We start from the raw sequence: 19,103 nt of genomic DNA, 5'->3' as shown, positions 1-19,103 counted from the left end.
ATTAGTAAAACCAATAATAGTAAAACTAGCGAACGTACAAAAGTGCATAGCAATGTCAGGCTCATACCTTGGGCGAGCATCACTCCGGTGTGGTCCTCAGGAAAGTACACGGTCTGTAGACACCGAGCGCGGAGGGTCCAGTCCGTGATAAGGATGGTGAGACTCATATAAGGCTGTGTTGCTCTACTCATCCACATGTCCGTAGTCAACGCATAATGCGTCGTCGCACCACTGCGTACCTCTCTCTCCACTTCAGCCCGACAACTAGCATATAAGCCAGGCAGCTCCGCTTTAACGGTAAAATCTTCTTGGGTGTCCATCATTCATTTTTTTTCAAGCCAGAAAGAAATTTCACGGGCTCTCTCCATCAGTAATGTCGCAAACGTATGGTGCAAAGCCGCGTGACGTAAAGCGGTGTAGTGTCGCAAAACCACGTTCTCTACACATTATCTTTTTATTCTCTTTTTTTTTTGTTATATACACTTAGAGTTTGCATAGCAAAAACGCAAAATGTTATATTAACAGAATATATTAAAATGTATATTAGCAGTAATAATAATAATAAAGAAGTTTATCACGATAGAAAAAATAGAGGAGAAAGGTCACGATAGACATGTTTCTCTCGTCCTCACGATATATATCGCCATATCGCCCAGCTCTACTCCTGAGTTAGAGGTTGTAAAAGACTTGAGACTGGCGCTTCTTGGAACACCTTAAGACTTAGAACTACAGCTACAATAGGGTAGTTTACATATCAAAGCATATCATCGTGCAAAGTAGGGCTGCAACTAATGATTATTTTGCAAATTAATGAATCTGTTGATTTTTATTTCAAGAGTTATAATCGAACTTCCTTAAAGAAGATTGTTAATGAAGTTAAGCCATGGGAAACAAAAACTTTTCCACTTGAGTTCTGGATAGAGCATACTGACCGTGGAAAATTTTTTATTTTTCTAAAATGCAGAGTGTGTGTATATATTTAATATATATAAGTGAGATGCTCTGTCAGCATGTTTTAGAGTCTTTACACTCCAGTTAACGATTAATAGATTAATATATTAGTTGAAGATTATTTCAATAATCTAATATCATCAGCCCTAGTGCGAACCTTAATCAATGGTTTCATCAAAGTTCAGAAATCCATTTGAGAATAAGTTGCAGGACTTAAAAACTGGTCTTCGCATGTGCTCTCCATCATATCCGACAAAGCTGGATGTATTTTTCCAGATTTTTTAGATATGTGTAGCTTGTAACACACTGCTCCCCCTCCCCAACATATTGCTAAGTAAAATTAGTTAGCTGTCTGACAGAAAGCTGCTGCAATAGTCTTTTGCCTATGAGTTTGAGAAATTTGGCTGTTTGGAAATTCATAGAAACAATTACCTAGCATTAAAAAGATCAGTTTATGTCTGGTTTTCTTTTTTGTTGTTGTAACAATGCTTCTTGCTATTAGCCTTTTATTTTCTCTTGATAAGAAATTTTCATTTTACATTTGAGCAGCAGAGCAGCACATTAATAGAAGCATAGTAATTAAATTCAATAGCTTTAGATAAAAAAAAAACAAAAAACAAAACAAAAAACAAACAAAAAAAAAAGGATCTCCAAGGCTTTCATATTCAAGTGTTTGATTCGGGTATGAAATGTTCTCCAGTTGAAATCTGTAGCAGATTTCATTTCTGGTCCTCAGATTTCTGCCTTCTTCCATTTAGCCTGTCAATTGCCAGTTTATTTAAGAATGTGCATGGAGCAAGAGAAAATCACTACAATCTGGACAGTATGTCCTGATGACATTGATTTTAAGGAAACAAAGACAAAACTGCTCAAGAGATGAATGTTTTAAGTCAATCTTGACCTCAACCCAACTGAACGATGTTGGTATTAATTGGAGCAAATTCAAGACAAGGAATTGTCCATAAACATCGATTTTGGACAAATGAGGATCTGAATAAAGGTGCTCTGAAATGTAATCGCTCCTAAAGCTTGTGGATAAGCTTCATCGGTGACGATAACCCCAACAGATTAGGATTTCCCACAAATTCAAGAGTGTGAAACAGTTGCAAAAAAAAGAAGAATAAAAACAAGGGGTTGATACTTTTACAAGGTTCCTGTAGAAAGTTAGTCTTCAGTGATGCTGCAAAAACTGGAAACAATATTTCTTGTTTCAAGGACCTTAACTCTAGCCCCAGAGAGCAGGATTAGAAGAAAGATCCTATCAATAAAGCTCATATAAATGTAAACGTGATCTTTGATGAAAAAGAAAAAAAAGCTGTTTTATCTTCATTAATCCTGGAACACTTCTAAAGTAAAACAACTTTAACAAGTAAAAAAAAAAATGGGTTAAATAAGTCAAGAGACCAAATAGATACATTTCTAGAGATATGAAATTAAACTTTTTAAAACAGTATTTTTGTTGTTTTTTAGCTACAGAAGAAACAATCTATGCAAAGATTGGAGATAAGGTTACTCTCGAACCAAAAGCCAGTACTGTGACGGCTGAAATCCAAACCATCACCTGGAAAGTTGGGCAGGATCTTGCTGCTGAACTGGAAAACGGACAACTCGAATTTTATCGGGAATTTAAAGGTAAACGAGGAGGTGCTGTTTAGTTTTGTTAACTTCTGGTGAAATGAGAGATGATGTTCTTTATTATGTTTTACTTCTAGGTAGGAGTGACTTGAACAACCAGACGGGAGATTTCACAATCACAAACCTGCAATATGGAGACGGCAATGTTTACAGGGTCGAGATAAACGGCAATCCTGGTGATCACTCCATTCGCCTTCAAGTCCTCTGTAAGTCAACAACACTGGCTCTGGATTTCGCATCTTTTTTTTTCTTTCTTTTTTTTATTTATGTGTTTATTTGAACAGGGACAGTGCACATAATAAACATTTCAGTAAATGAGCCAGTGTTAGCTAAGTAGCTAATTTTCAACTGTAGTCTAAAAAACAAGACCCTAATTGATTCTTATCTTTCTCTGACACCAGCTCCAGTTCCTGTCCCTACCATTCATTCAACGTGTCATCAAGACTCAAACTCCTGTACCCTAACCTGTGAGGGAAACACAACCAGAGCGGAACCAGTGAACTACGTGTGGATGAAGAAAGATGGAAGTGAAGTTAACACGGGAAGAGAATATATGATCACGGTATTATTTCCAGTTATTCTGTGGGAGATGGGTTAAGAAAATATGTAAACCCCAAATGATACCAATTGTCAAAAGCACTGAATCACCTCCCATTTAATGCAGCTATAACACCCCTAACCCTTCTGAGGAGGTTGTCCGAAGTGTATAAATGAAGATATTGGCCCTTATTGTTTTTTTTTTCTCATTAAAGCATTTCTAAGTTCAGATGCAGATTTTTTTTAGCTAGGTTGTGTCCGAAAGTCCACCCTAGACCCTAAATCCCTCAATCAAAATATAGAGCAGTGACTATATTGCGGACTTTATAGTGAACTCGGTTATCTGACCGTTCGGACAGATGATCACTACTTTTCGCTCCCTGTTGTTCACGTAACCCCTCCTCCACTGTGCGGTGCCATCTTTATCAGTCGCCTCTGTCGCGTAGCAACAGCCGGACGCTGTGACAACAAATCACATGATAGTTTGTGAGGAGACCTCTCTGTGCAAAGCATTCCAGGATATATCTGCTTGTCCACTGACCATGGATGATCACTACTTTTCAAGGTGCATTGTGGAAAATTTCCACACCACTATTTTTTCATCTTCTAGAAGTTCAGACGCTCATCTAACATGCTGTAACCACTATATAGTGCCCTATATAGTGATTAGGGCAGACATTCAGGAACAGCTCTAGACTTGCATTCTTACCCCGAAATCCCACATACTCTGTCAGCGCTCCGCCCCGCTGCGCTCCAGACCGCCTGCTCAAAGCAAAGCATACATCCTCCGCTGTGGCTCCAGTCCGTTCCGCTCTGAGTTTCTTGGAGATCGTAGAGAGCATGCGCAAGATGAACCAGGGTTTCCGCGGATCATTAAAAATAATATATATTTTTTTTTTTATCAAGGCCTTAATTGGCACTAAAATTATTTAAATATGTTTATCGAAGTATTTATAATTCTTTAATTGCATGGAACTGATCATAAAGCCGTATGTTTGTAAAGGAAGCTCGAGGCGGAGAAAAAGCTAGAGGATATATATATACTAGGGATGCACGATATAATCGGCCCCCTATCGGTATCGGCCTTTATCGGCCTTAAAACTGAATATCGGACATCGGCCACCCCACCGATATTTAACCCGATATTTGATCAGCTTCTGAGTTTCTAAAGTCTAAAAAAAGGAATAAATAAATACTTCTTCCTCAAAAACTTCTTTTTTACAGACTTAAAAACTTCTAAAGATGAGGGAAAAAATATTGATACATTAAAATATCACAATATCTTCATATGCTGATATATTGCCATTTAAAAACACCATATCAATCTCTTTTACTAATGAAATATTGCTATATGTCATCGTTATGCTACGAAATCCCCCGAAAATTCACGAAAGTTTGCCATATTTTTATATGTTGATATATTGACACGGTATCCATCTGTTTTACTAACAAAATCTCACAAGAATTTGCAAAATATCACGAGAGTTTGTAACAGAACGATGAAATTTCACGAGATTTTGAAAGTAAAATAGATCGATACCGCGTTTTTAAAAATCAATTTGATATCGGCATATGAAAATATATTTGAGTATGTTATTTTTCAAAGTGTCAGAAATGGATAACAAAAGTGCTATTTTCAATGACTACTTATTTTTGTCCAGCTTTAACATCGGTATCGATATCGGTTATCGGCTACATGAGTTTTAAAATATCGGCATATCGGATATCGGCCAAAATCCCAATATCGTGCATCCCTAATATATACGTATATGTGTGTGTTTACATACATACAGGAGTCATGGAACTGTGCTTACAGCTCCTTCATATTTCATGTACACTAATAACTTGTGTACATGCTACTTGTTGATGGCATTAAAATTATTTCTAATAGCATTAAAATAGCATTAAATCAGAGTCACTTATTCCTGTATGAACCCTGTGAGCGCTTAATTTAATATGACATATTAAAAAAATCCCACCATCATCCAGCATATGTTCAGTTTCTGCCCAAATATATATATATATATTTTTGTAGATTTTTGTAACGGGGATAAGGATAATTCAAAACTGCTTTATTTGAATGAACTATGTTTGTTCTCTACTCCCAAACTCAGCATCTCTTTTCATTCCTGTAATAAGAAGTTTGTTTTGAATGGATTTGATTAAACTTTAAGTCCCTCGGTATAAAATAAATATTTTGATGGAGATGAGAAATCTGCGTCCTGGTTGCGGAATAACCAATAGTTTGGATCCAATCATTAAAATAAACGGTGTTAGTTTTTTGTTTTTTTTTAATATATAAGAATTGTGCTATAATTTCTAGTCACCGTTCTGTTGCTACTATATTTTAATTTGACGAACCGGAATTTCTCGATGTTCTTTTTCCTGTTCGGTGCGATTGCAATTGCGGATCTTGACCTGACCGGACCGGAGCGGAGCATAAAATAGCTCGGGTCCGTAATTTGTCGGTGACGGACGGAGAAGACGTACGTGGACGGAGATGTGCGGAGGAGTAGCAGTGGATGTGGAACAGCTCTCATTGATTTCCATGAAAGACAAGCGTATGACGGAGTATGTGGAATCTGGGGGTTAGACTTAAACAGACTTGGATTTAGACAAAACTTTGTCATTTTGTATACACCGAGTGTATACAAAACCAAATTTAGTTGCTTACAGCTTACAACTGGGAAATGAACGTTACCATTTATAAAGTGCAGAAGTAATCATCATGAAACCAGGGCATTAAATATGCTGCAAAATGCGGTATAATATTGAGTTGTGACATATTTAGAAGGATCATTAATGTTTCAACCACGTTGGTGGTGCAAAATAATGTATGATGTAGAGCAGTGTGCGAAATACCTGTCAATATTTGGGGGGGGTCCCCATCTCCCGATTGTTGTGCAATATCGATCAACACTTTTTCAATATGCAATAGGCCTATAACATTACAATGTCAAAGTCAGCTTTAATGTCAATTCTTTACATTCACCAGACATACAAGGACTCGAGAGGACGTTTCTCATTCACCAACAGTGAAACAGATAAAGTGCACGGGCACAACAGATAAGATCAGTTCCTAATACTAAAATTTAAACATTCAATTTCACAATAAAATATAAAATGTACAATAATATAAAATAAACAATACTTATGCTAGTGCAAAAGGCAGATGGTAATGGCAGCAGAAAAAATATTATTATTATTACCAATAATGTAAGATATATTTGTAACAGTTACAAATATATCTTACATAATCTGGGGTGGGGTGGGGGTGGGGGGGCAAGAGCCTGAACAGACAGTCAGTCTATTACATTGTAACACACACACTCACAAAGACTGTCTGTCTCTCTCTCTCTCTCTCTCTGTCTGTCTCTCTCTTTCACACACAGACGCATGCACCCACATATACAATCACTCTCCAACTCCAAGGCTAGGCTGCTTCACTAAGACCACAACCAAACACAAGGCCTACATACAGGACAATTTATAAAATAGCTTCTTACCTTAAGTTAGAACTGACCCAAGATGCCTCGGCTCGACTTCCTCTGGTTGCCGTCCTGGTTTCCAGGAAGACGAGAGGCGATGTCCTGCTTTAATCCAGATTCTGACAAATGGAACTGGGTCAAATTTGTCCAGAGGAGGTCCGTTGAGGTCCACAAACAGGAGTGAAGACATGCTGTCTTCACGCAACCTGTTGCGCGTCTGGTTACCCGTGTTATTAAGTGCGGAAAAGCTCATGGCTAATTTGCATACGCGAACAGGATTGGCTGGCTCCACTTGGCAAAACAATTAAACATATTTGTGAATAATGTTTTGAATTTTAAATATTGGACATGTTGAGCCTAAAAATATTTTAGTGATCATTGGTGACAAAAAAAATTAATTTTTATTTTTTTGACACAATTTTAGACCCCCTTTAAATTTTGCTTTTGAGGCTTTCAGGTGGTCTCATGGGTTAATCGGGGGGGGGGGGTCGACCCCCGCCCACACCCCCCCCCCCCCCCACACACACACACACACCCACCCCCCCCCGGACCACCCCATATTTCGCACACTGATGTAGAGTCCTGTTTAGAGTTTAACAGTTCAACAATCTGCTGGCAGTGAGGAAAAACAGTTGGAGAACCTGCTGAATGCTGCAGCGGATGCTGCAAAGCCTCTTCAAGAGGGCAGCAGGGAGAACAGTCCATAGTCGAGGTGTGAGGGGTCATTGATGATGTTAAGGGCTTGGGACATGCAGCGCTGGGATGAGATGCCTATAACAGAGGGAAGAGGATCCCTGGTTATCCTCTCTTCTCATGTTCTTCCAGTCTGAGACGCTGCAGCCTCCACACCACACAGTGAGACAGCTGGTCAGAACGCTCTCTATGGTGCTTCTGTGGAAGATGCTGAGGATGGGCGAAGGCAGTTGGGCTCTCCTCACCCTCCGCAGGAAGTCAATGCACTTCTGTGGCCTTTTAACCAGTGAGGCGGTGTTCATAGTCCAGCTGAGGTTGTCTGTCATGTGCACCCCCAGTAATTTTGGTGATACTGATCACTTTAACTCTGGGATTTTTGAATGCCCTTAGATGATGCTTCCATTCCTAACCGCTTTCATTTTATTTTATGCCTCTGTGGCAATCGAAATGTGTGAAGCATTAAATGATTTGGAGGGTGTAATATTTCTGGCAATAAGTACATCATTCTTATTTGTCTTCCAAGAGGCTGAACAGCTGTAAAGTCTATTGAATGTTTTAGCTTTTTTTTTTGTTTGTCTGTTTTTTTAATCTCTTTTCCATTTTGCTGATACTGTTTTTTGTTTGTTGTTTTTTTTTTTGTCCCTGAAGGAGAAAGATTTGGGTGTCAAAGAGTATTTCTGTAAGATGAAGAATGAAGTCAGTCAGGAAAGCAGCCAACCCTTCCTCAACCCTTTGACTCGTGAGTTATCTCTCTTAGACGTTTTGTCTGTGATCAGTTCTCTTTTTTTTTTTTTTTTTCTTTTTTTTTATCCTTAGCAAATTTTATTTTTATTTTTTTGTTTGATGTTTATGATGATCTGTGAGTTTGTTAAACCCTAATATTACCTGCCTGTTATGTGTTTAACGAACATCTTCCCAAGTTGTTTATCTAATTAGCAGAGTTCTTCTGTCAAGATATACAATTATCATGTTTATTATGTACATAGAAGAGATTTGGAAATGATAGAATAAAGACAGATTGGATAAGTACAGGGTTATTTCATAATACTCATCCATAAAAGCCAGGCTCCGACATCACATTCTGACTTGACTTGTACAATGTGTAGCTGTAGCTGCAATTAAGGAGGTGTCACCCAAAGGACGCCTCCCTTTCTTAATGTCACTAATTCAAGACAAGATCAACAGGTTCAATCAGTTTTGCAGCTAACATAAACAGACCAAGCAATCAACAACAGAGTTAATTGAATAACTGTGGCCATACATCAATAGACGCTGTATTTTAATGGTATTTAATATAAAAAACAAAAAGGGGAAATATTGTTGGCATCAGTAAAACGGAAATGGGATGGTAGGCCATTGTTGATCAATTAAATATGTCTAATTTTACATCATACGCAAGATTCGTATCAAATTGACAACATTTTATAATGAGAATTTTAATGATTTAAGTGAATATTTTTGCTTAGTTTTAGTACTATAAACTGCTTTTAATAAAGATTTAGTCAGATTTAAGTTAGCAAGTATCTTGCTTGGACTAAAAAAAAGACAAAATATTGCAATCCATGAAATTAACACTAACATTTAACTCTCTTAGTAACAAGGGGTGAACAACGGGGGGAAAAAACTTTTGTGTTTAAATAACTATATACATATTAATGGAAATAAGGCTGCAAAAAAATAAATAAATAAGGAAAGCAACAAAGACTGATGGAACGTTGCCATACTGATAATAATGTGCAGGCCTATGATGATGGAGTACTGAGGTCCTATTAAGGCATTAAAATAAACTCCTCTTGAAAAATGGTTATGTTCATTTATATATTTGCTAAGTGAAATGTATGAAATTCATTTTGTGGTATCTACCTTTATAACTTGTTTCCATTTTGAATATCAGCAAGTCTTAAATAGTTTTGAAATTTTCCTTTTATAAATTTTTATTAAGTTTTGAGTTCTTGTTTTTAATTCTTTTTCATATGTATTTTTTAGCTAATGTAGTTTTTTCCTTATTTTGAAAATTCTTCGTTTCAGTTTAGTTCTCATTAGCTTTAGTTTTGAATCATATACGATTTAAGATACCTTGAACAAGATGGTGAAATAAAATATAATAGCAGGAATAAAATCCCATATTAAGAGGGAGCGCTGCTTCAACACAAGTTACCTGATTATCGTACCTGCCATCTGCTGATATAATACAGTACAAAGGAAAAACGACCGGAAACTAAACCTCTTATCAATGCATTTTAATAAAGACATAAAGAAAAATGAAGCACATTGTCTCTTGAAAGTCAGGTAAGGGCATTTTACAGGTAATTATTTTATTGTAGTTTTATATTTTTCCAGTATAATGATGCAGATGAAGCAAAATTGCACAGATAAATACCCAAAGGGCATGATTTATGTTATTGTACAACTATAAACCAACGAGGAATAATATTATGACTACTGACATCAGAGTGAGTTAAACAAAAGGGCAAAAAGTTTTTTGTTTTTTTTAAGAGTACTTAATTTCTGTTATAGAGCATGTATAATCTAATGTCCTTTTTTTTATTTTTTTTAAAAACAGCTCCTCCAAAGAGTCAAGAAAGTGGCCCAAGGATTTCCGCAGGACTCACGGTCTTCGTCATCCTCTTAGCACTTGTTTTGCTGTTGGGGATCTTACACAGAGTGAAAACGGGTAATGAGTTCATCCATTGACGTAATTTCGCGTAATTTTCATTTTGGTCTTCAGTCTAAGTTATTATCCTACTTTCCCCCTCTTTTTGCAGGAGAGTGCTTCTACAACAAATGTAAGCAACAATAAGACAATTCATTTAAATAATTTCAATAAAAAAAAAAAAAAAATTTTTGCCATAGATTGTTATCTATTACATTGCATTTGGCTTCTATGATGTGAATAATTTTCCCTTGTAAAGGGATTTTTTTTTCTTTTTTATTGTTTGGATAAATGTTTATTTGCCTATAGATAAACTTTGTTTCTTTACCAAACTTTCTGCAGCATCATATCCTTGGGAAGCTGGTAAGTAGTTGACAAAATCCATATTCCTCCCTTCTCTTTTATTTAGGGTCGAAATTTGCCTTGATTTTATACTTCACTTTGAAATACACTGGTTATATACTTTTTTTTTTTTTTTTTTTTTCAGATTTCTGGAGGAATACTAAGGGACAGCGTAAGTCTCAGCCTTCATTTTGTGCTACTTTTCTAACCTGTGGATGTAAAGGTTTTATTTAGAACTTGTATTTTTATTCGTAGAACCACAAGCAGCTGCTGAAGAAGCAAACGGAGCCACCCATCATCCACTTAAAGAGAATACGGATGGTAAGATATAGATGCATTTTATTTATAAGAAAATGTTTTTTTTATTGTATTTATAATTATTATCTACTATTTTAATCCTTCAATTCCAGTTAACTCAAATAGAAAGTATTACATGATTGATGTTCGGACACATTTGTCGGTTTAAGGTCTTTCAGTTCCTTAAAGTTTGATTCAACCAACAGTAGAACTAATTTAATATATTTTTACTCAAGTAAAAATAAAAAGTTACCTCTGATTAGAATTACTCAAAAGAAAAAAAGAAATCAGTAAGAAGGCCACACAAGTAGTAACTAATAGTATTTGATCACTTCTTATCGTGCAAACACTTTATTATTGAAGTCAAAATTTTAAATAATTATTGCAAATGCAAAATAAATTTGAAAATAAGAAACTCAGGCTAAAGAAATACTTCTCTGAATCGAATTTTAACAACAAAAAAACTCCTATGAAACCAATACTAACAGTATGTAATATACTGTATAATAAAGCAGGGTAAACCACCTTCCAATAACATTTTATTCTTTTTTTTATTGTATATTACCTTGAACTCTGTATCTCATAAAATACTTAGCAGTTATAAGTAAGATTAAGAAACGCTTGTTTTCAGAAAGGAATAGTGATTTTAGCACGTTGGTGCATTTCAGTGTATAATGTGCTTTTTCTTCATTCGGACAAGATATTTATGAAAGAGGTGGACTAGCGATACGCCATTAAAATGTTGCTGGAGTAAAACAATTCAATTCAGTTCATTTATATAGCGCCAATTCACAACACATGTCATCTCAAGGCACTTTACAGAGACAATTTAACCAGAACATTCAGTCAGATTAGTTCAAGGTTTTCTATTTAAGGGAAACCAGCTCATTGCATCGACTCATTGACTCAAAGGCAATCCCTCACACCAAGCATGCATATAGCGACAGTGGAGAGGAAAACTCCAGCAGAAACAGGATCAGTGTGAGCGGCCATCTGCAGAGGCCGACTGGGGTTCAAGGAGACAGAAGCAGACACAGAAAAAGAGGAAGAGATGCAAAAGTCAACTGTAAACCAGCTCCACAGGTGGCAACATCCAGGAAACCCCAGTGATGGGACTAACGGCGTTGAAAGTAACGGCGTTACTAACGCCGTTACCTTGTTTTAGTAACGAGTAATCTAACTAATTACTTTGACTGTAACTTTAACGCAGTTACCATTGCAGACACGCCGTTACTGCGCGTTACTCAGGTCGCACAATGAACCTTTTTTCATGATAGGACTCGTGCGCAGCTGCGTGAAGCTGACACCCCACCCACGTCAAAAAACTCTGCAAATAGACTGAATGGTTAGTGCAACGTTAGTGCAGATTTGTGCAGAAAAAAATATTGTTTGTGCTACTTTTGTTTAAGAGATATTAAAGATAATTTTTTAGGTCATCCAGAGGTGCGCGCCTTGTCATGAGAGAGGGGAGGATGAGAATGGCTGATGTATAGAGAGATTCCGTCTGTCAGTTGTGTAAGTGGGTGTTTCTGCTGGCGGCTGTTAACGTACAGCACACACAGAGAGATGGAGAGTGAGGATGAATCCAGCAGCAAAACAGCTTTTTCCTGATGGAAATACCGGTGTTACGTCGAGCTGCGTTTCCCCATCAGATACGGTTTCCCCTGCATCTCCGCACGGCGCAGGCGGCACGAGTCACCGCGCAAGCGACCGGAAACGCGCATGCTCGCTAAAGGCGCGCAACAGTCGCCCTGTGCTCGCGCCACAGGAGAACTATGGAGAGCGTGAACGATCAAATGATTAACCTGATAACAGCCAGAAATGATAGCCTATATGGAGAAAGGGAGATGGATGGATGGATGGATGGATGGATGGATGGATGGATGGATGGATGGATGGATGGATGGATGGATGGATGGATGGATGGATACTCTGCCTTTTCAACCTACTGTATTTTTTATTTTAAACATTTGATGGCCTTTGTGGCAGGGATGGAAATCCATATTTTATGTCACACACAGAGTATACATCTAGATAGATAGATAGATAGATAGATAGATAGATAGATAGATAGATAGATAGATAGATAGATGTTGCAGTATCTATAACAACCCAAACACACAGGATTTCAGAATTAGACATCCCCAGTCATTAATTTCACCAGATCTGAATGCCCTGTTAAAAAACTTCACATGGCGTTCCCCCCTGATGTCATTTACGTTGAGTTGCAATAAATGCAAAACTCTCTGCAGGTTCTTGTCTTTGTCGTCCGCTCTATTCAGCTGGCTTTGGAAACACACGGCGAGAAGGTGGGGGCTGGGTGGTGAGGTTTACGGGGGCGAGAAACGCAAAAGTAACGCAATAGTTACTTTTATTAGTAACTAGTTACTTTTATTGTGGAGTAACTCAGTTAGTAACTCAGTTACTTTTTGGGAGAAGTAACTAGTAACTATAACTAATTACTTTTTCAAAGTAACGTGCCCAACACTGGGAAACCCACAGCCAGGCAGATGAGCTCCCAGCCAGCTCCCTTGTCGAAGAATGAGAGAGAGCACATACAGTTAGTCACAGTCAGAGAACAAGGACTACACTGAAAAACAGGCAGAGGTTGAACATCTATAAACAGATGTGTTGATAGCAGCAGTATAGCTGATATTTCTCTCCAGGATGGTGTCACAGCCAAACAGACCAGATGAAACTACTGTAAGAAAAAGCAGAGAGAGCATAAAATTAGAGATTGAACTAACAAATTCTGCAGAATGGGAGAATAGAGAGAGAACGATGAAAAAGGATCCCTATGTCCTCCAGCAGTCTAATCCTTTAGCAGCATAACCACAGAGATAGCTTAGGATAACCAGAGCCACTCTTAATTATTAGCAAGTAATTGTGATTAGTTACTAGTTAGAGGCTGGAATATCTCATAGGAAAAAACTGTTTCAGCTGTGTTGAACATCTTAACAGCATCTGGGCTCCCCATAATTTGAAAATAGGAGATGTGGGTTCAAAACGGTTCCATTGTTACTTCAAGGAGTTAGGGGGAAATGTAGAAGGTCAACCCCCCTAATGCTTTGAATTTTACAGAAATACAGCTTAGAGGTTGTCATGCTTTGGTCTATGACACCAAAATAGAACTTTTTGACCTGAAAACTAAGGATCGCGTCACGGACACTAGGAACTACTTACGTGTCTAACATCTGTTTCCTTGGAGCATGGAGGTGTCAGCATTATGCTGTGGGGATACTTTTTTGACCAGTCCTTATAGATGGTGTAGGATCACCAATATCCTGATGAGCCTCAGGATACATCTCACCTTTCTTCTGAAAAAGTTAGTAAGTCAAAAGTAGCTTTTGGACTTTAATGCAACCGAAGATCCGTGGAGAAACTAAAGTGGCTGATGTTGCCTGTCTAACCGGACTGAACTTGAGAGGATCTGCAGTAAACAAACTGAAGAGAGAAAAAAAGACAACCGTATTTTCACGACTATAAGGCGCTCTTAAACGTCTTTTTTTTCCCTCAAAATGTGCGGTGCGCCCTATGGTGCAGTGCGCCCTTTGTGTGTTGTAACTGTGACTTTTGAGACCACCTCATTGAGGAGATGATGAAAGAGTGGCTGAATGTAAGGAGACCAGGTGTTTTTTTTTTTCCACCCCTCACCATCGCTGTTAATCTGTAACTCCATGCGTGCCCATCTCACAGCTGATGTGAAAAACATGGGGAAACAAATGAATGCTGTGCTTGCTGTTCAACCGCTCGACATCGGTGTGAACCGGACCCAGCAGGTGCAGCAGAAGCAGCGAGTTTACATGCAAAGTCAATGGTTGACGCGCGTATAGGTGCAGCAAAAGGTCCTGCAGCGCGTTTTGGTGCAGCACGTCGGGAGCGTTTAAGCATCTGAAGCGCCGCCAACGCGCTGCTGCTGCTCAGATGGAAAAATTGAAGTTTTGCTGCTGGACGCGCCGCATCAACCAATCAGAGAAGCAGATCTGGGAGCTGACAGCGAGACAGACACAGCGCTCTGATGACATATGATATTAGATGAAAAAGGCTGGATAGATGCGTGGCTGAGGCAGGTGTATCTGAGAAGACTAGGTGGTTTTTTCCACGCATCACCATCGCTGCGTGCCCATCTCACAGCCGATGTGAAAAAAAGGTGAATCAAATGAACGCTGTGCTCGCCGTTATCCCGGGGGTCTGACAAAGGAGCTTCCACCGCTCGACATCGGTTTGAAGCGGCCGTTCAAAGTAAGGCTGCGAGCGGCGGGGGAGCGATGGATGACAGACTGAGACCACAGTTTCATGATAAATGGAAGGCAGCGCCGTGCAAGTTACGCCACAGTTTGCGGATGGATTGTAGATGCTTGGACTAACGTGTCTGCTGGCTCTGTTGTTCAAGCTTTTGCAAAAGCAGGCATTATTTCTGAGGAGCTGCGCTGCACGGAAAGTGACTCTGACAGCGAAGAAGGGGAAACTGGCATGTCTGATTTAGCGCAGCTGTTTAATTCAGAAACAGAGGATGAGGACTTTGAGGGGTTTGATTAATACTTTGTAATAAATACTTGAATAAAGCACAATCATACTCAGTTTTGCTCCCGCTGTATTTTTCTACCTGAAAACTTAATTCAACAGCAGGCTCTGGGCCGCGGCGCATCCGGACTCACCTCGGCAGGTGTTTTTTCATCTAAATCTTTCTAAGTGAGAAAGTCCACCTGAAAATTTAATCATTGCAGTCAGCTCATCCAGATTATTATCCTGCCAATGATTTAAGTTAATTTATGCGTCAATAAACGAAGAAGAAGGGGAAACTGGCATGTCGGATTTAGCGCAGCTGTTTAATTCAGAAACAGAGGATGATGACTTTGATGGGTTTGATTAATACTTTGTAATAAATACTTGAATAAAGCACAATCATACTCAGTTTTGCTCCCGCTCTATTTTTCTACCTGAAAACTTAATTCAACAGCAGGCTCTGGGCCGCGGCGCATCCGGACTCACCTCGGCAGGTGTTTTTTCATCTAAATAATCTAAATCTTTTTAAGTGAGAAAGTCCACTTGAAAATTTAATCATTGCAGTCAGTTCATCCAGATTATTATCCTATGTTTTAAGTTAATGTATGCGTCAATAAACGAAGAAGAAGGGGAAACTGGCATGTCGGATTTAGCGCAGCTGTTTAATTCAGAAACAGAGGATGAGGACTTTGATGGGTTTGATTAATACTTTGTAATAAATACTTGAATAAAGCACAATCATACTCAGTTTTGCTCCCGCTCTATTTTTCTACCTGAAAACTTAATTCAACAGCAGGCTCTGGGCCGCGGCGCATCCGGACTCACCTCGGCAGGTGTTTTTTCATCTAAATAATCTAAATCTTTTTAAGTGAGAAAGTCCACCTGAAAATTTAATCATTGCAGTCAGTTCATCCAGATTATTATCCTGCCTATGTTTTAAGTTAATTTATGCGTCAATAAATTGTATCAGAGGAGTAATCACAGCCCTGTGTCATCAGCGATGTGTCTCTCATGGCCAGCTCCCAGGTTTTAATAATACTTTGTAATAAATACACCTTGCAGCTTTATTTGCTGTGATCAGTGGGAATAAAGTAGTTTTAATATGTTTTTAAGTGGGAAAATCCACCTGAGAGGACATGTACCTGTATATAAAAAACGCGCCCTATAGTCCGGTGCGCCTTATGTGTGTGTTAAATACAGAAATGGGACACATAACTGAGAGTGCGCCTTTTAGTCCGGTGCGCCTTATGGTCGTGAAAATACGGAAAGTTTTGCTGAAAGCAAAGATGAGAACATCTTTTCATTTTATTTTCTTAATGGGCTATTTTTGTAGATTTTATTTTAAAGGAGAATCTAAGTTTAGAGACGTAAAAAATATCACACTGTTGAGAAAGTAAAGGGACGCCAACACTTTCTAGATACTCTATATACATATAAATACATTGCAAACAAAGATTTATCTTAAAAGTTAACTTGTTCATTTAGATGTTTGTATTAAAGCTAATAAAAAAAAAGAAAAGTTCAGGTTCTCATAACATTTTAACGTCAGGGAAAAATCTGGTTCTGGTAGCTTATGTAGAGCACAAAGGGCAGAGTTAAAGCAAGATGCCATTAAAGACATAAATACGACAGACAATATAAAAAGTGTATATAGTACAAAAGAGCATAAAAAAAGGAATGTAGTGGAATATGTTGCTTTAGATATAAAAATATCTGCACAGTAGTTGACTTGGATCATTGCACAGTGAGAAAAGAATATTGCATGAGTGACAGTAGGTAATGTTTTTGCACAAGATGTCCAAGGAGGGCGGTGCTGACCCTTGACCCTCTTCCTATCACCTCCTCCCTCCCCAAGTGAGGAGTTGTGCAGCTTGATGGCTTGAGGAACAAAGGAGTTCAGCAGTCTGTTGGTCCTGCATTTGGGGAGGAGCAATCTCCCACTGATCAGGCTCCTCTGAGTGGGGAAGACAATGTTTATATTACATGAGACTAAAGATATTTATACTTTAAATGCAATAATGATGCTTTATCATGAGGATGACATTTTTAGCACTTATTGACTCCCTAAACTAGCAGGGTAAGCCACCCAAGATCACTGCAAAAGAAGCTGTATCCAAGAGTATTTATTAGACAGTTTGTAGAAGGAAAAAAAAATGTACACAAGCAATGGGGCCTCTTAAATTAGAGATGGCTTTAAAAAGATTGTAGGTGGAGAACAAGGACTGGAATACTGTTTCCTCTTTTGGATCCTATTTGGTAATAAAGGTTCCAGAGTCTAGCAGAAGAGCTGGGGGGACGTCTTTTTTAGCGGTTTTTTTCCCAGACACATTTCTCTAAAATAGTATGATTGGACTTTTAAAACAGATTAACCTATTGATGATATTCTAATTTGATAGCTTAAATCCAGTCAGCAGCATTTATTTTAGCATTGAAGCTATATTGAACCCATATTAACTTTAGTATGTTTTTTTGCTTTTTTTGCAGAAACGTCTTTCGGAAATGAATAAAAGAAAAGGCAAGCCAACTATGGACCAAATGTTGGCCTCATCAGCAGAAGTCTCACTGCAACAAGTATTTCAAAAGGATGTTCAGAGAAAGAATTTATTTGAAAAGTGTCTGTTTTTTAATGACACTAAGGAAGCTTTTTCCAAGTTTTCTATTTTTTTGTGAAATTTTCTGATGGCACTGAAAGCGGCAAAACTGCCTGAGAAGAAGGAACCAAGAAATTATCCTGTGCATGTTGCATTGGATGTTTTCAACTTTGGCAAATGAGAGAGGTTTGGCAAAGGAGAGAGGTTTATTTAAAGGAGGAAGTAAGAGAGAAGACCTCTGATCTTAAGGTTTTGTTCCTGCCAAACTACTCCTAAAACAATTCCTGGAAGCCCGGTAAAAGTGAGCTTTCCTATAACTGACAGCAACATCCACCGATGGTTAATCCGAGACTGTTTCTCTTGGCCATTAACCAGTGTCAGAGGAACTGAGCTAATGGAAGAGGAATAAAGGAAGGGTATTTTGCGGTATGTCAACTGACTGACAAGGCTTTTTAGAAAACTGCTCACTAGATTTAGTTTTTTGCTAGAGAATAGATTTAATGTTTGCATGAATTACAGCAGGTCATCTAGGTCAACAATTTGCAAGAATCCACCACTTCTGCCTCGTCAGTTAAAAGACTATTTCCTCAAAATCTGACGGATCATTAACAAATATGGACAAATGTCTATGCCTGTGTTTTTATGTTGTTTAGCAGTTTTAGCGTCTCATTAATGAATCAGGAATTGGTTTTAACTGAGGTCTGCGGAGCATCAGATGTGCTGGTTTGTTTTGTCACTTTCTGGACGAATTGTTGATGAGCTGCAAGAGTAACTTTTCGGCTCTAAACAAATCGTGTGTAAATATTGCCGATGTTGGGGTAAATGTTTCTTTCGTTTACTTATTTTCTATCTGTATGTACTTTTTTTCCTTTTTTTAATAACTGACATTTGTCTACTTGAAATGGAAGTTTGGAATATTTTTGTGAGAATGCCATGATGTGCCAGGAGATTATCCATTTGTTTTATGAAGTTTCAAGAGATTGGTTTATTTAAACTAAAAAGCTGCCCCAACTGCTTCTTTTTGTGCTACAGTATATTAAACACAGCTACAACATCCAAGTTTTAATTTTGCTTGCGGAATTTTCTTTTTTTGCCACTAGAGGGCAGCAAACGTTTATCCAAAGTGATATATTTTTTTCTTGTTTTAAATTAAGCCCTTTTCAAAGACTTTTTAGGGCCATGTTCAGTCCAAATGAATGGAATCTAAATATTTTAATTTAAAAAAAATCCTTTTTTTTTTAAATATCAGATCAAAAGCAGTTTGCTTATCTTCTAGAGCTATATCACGTCTTTTTATTCAGCTGTACAAACAGCTCCGGTACAGAACTAACCCCATGCTGGGAAATGTGAACAAAAAAAAAAATAATAATCAAAGAACTTTTTTTTTTTTTTTATAACATTTAAACCAAT

At 38.0% G+C, this 19,103-nt stretch overlaps 1 protein-coding gene across 1 annotated transcript in view; it reads left to right on the top strand.

Moving 5' to 3' along the window:
* Positions 1-18,759, top strand: part of LOC119792308 — a 29,648-nt gene extending 10,889 nt beyond the window's left edge. The window contains exons 2-11 of the mRNA XM_038298894.1: positions 2,422-2,583; positions 2,664-2,792; positions 2,988-3,148; positions 7,953-8,043; positions 9,868-9,978; positions 10,070-10,090; positions 10,300-10,320; positions 10,445-10,471; positions 10,555-10,620; positions 17,587-18,759. Coding sequence (XP_038154822.1) covers positions 2,422-2,583; positions 2,664-2,792; positions 2,988-3,148; positions 7,953-8,043; positions 9,868-9,978; positions 10,070-10,090; positions 10,300-10,320; positions 10,445-10,471; positions 10,555-10,620; positions 17,587-17,609 — 812 coding nt within the window. The 3' untranslated portion in view covers positions 17,610-18,759. The remainder of the gene's footprint in view (positions 1-2,421; positions 2,584-2,663; positions 2,793-2,987; positions 3,149-7,952; positions 8,044-9,867; positions 9,979-10,069; positions 10,091-10,299; positions 10,321-10,444; positions 10,472-10,554; positions 10,621-17,586) is intronic.
* Positions 18,760-19,103: the final 344 nt, after the last annotated feature.

Source organism: Cyprinodon tularosa, unplaced genomic scaffold (genome assembly GCF_016077235.1).
Source record: "Cyprinodon tularosa strain WSP-4 unplaced genomic scaffold, ASM1607723v1 ctg417, whole genome shotgun sequence".
In the NCBI taxonomy this organism is placed as follows: domain Eukaryota; kingdom Metazoa; phylum Chordata; class Actinopteri; order Cyprinodontiformes; family Cyprinodontidae; genus Cyprinodon; species Cyprinodon tularosa.
This window is presented reverse-complemented; position numbering and strand designations above follow the sequence as displayed.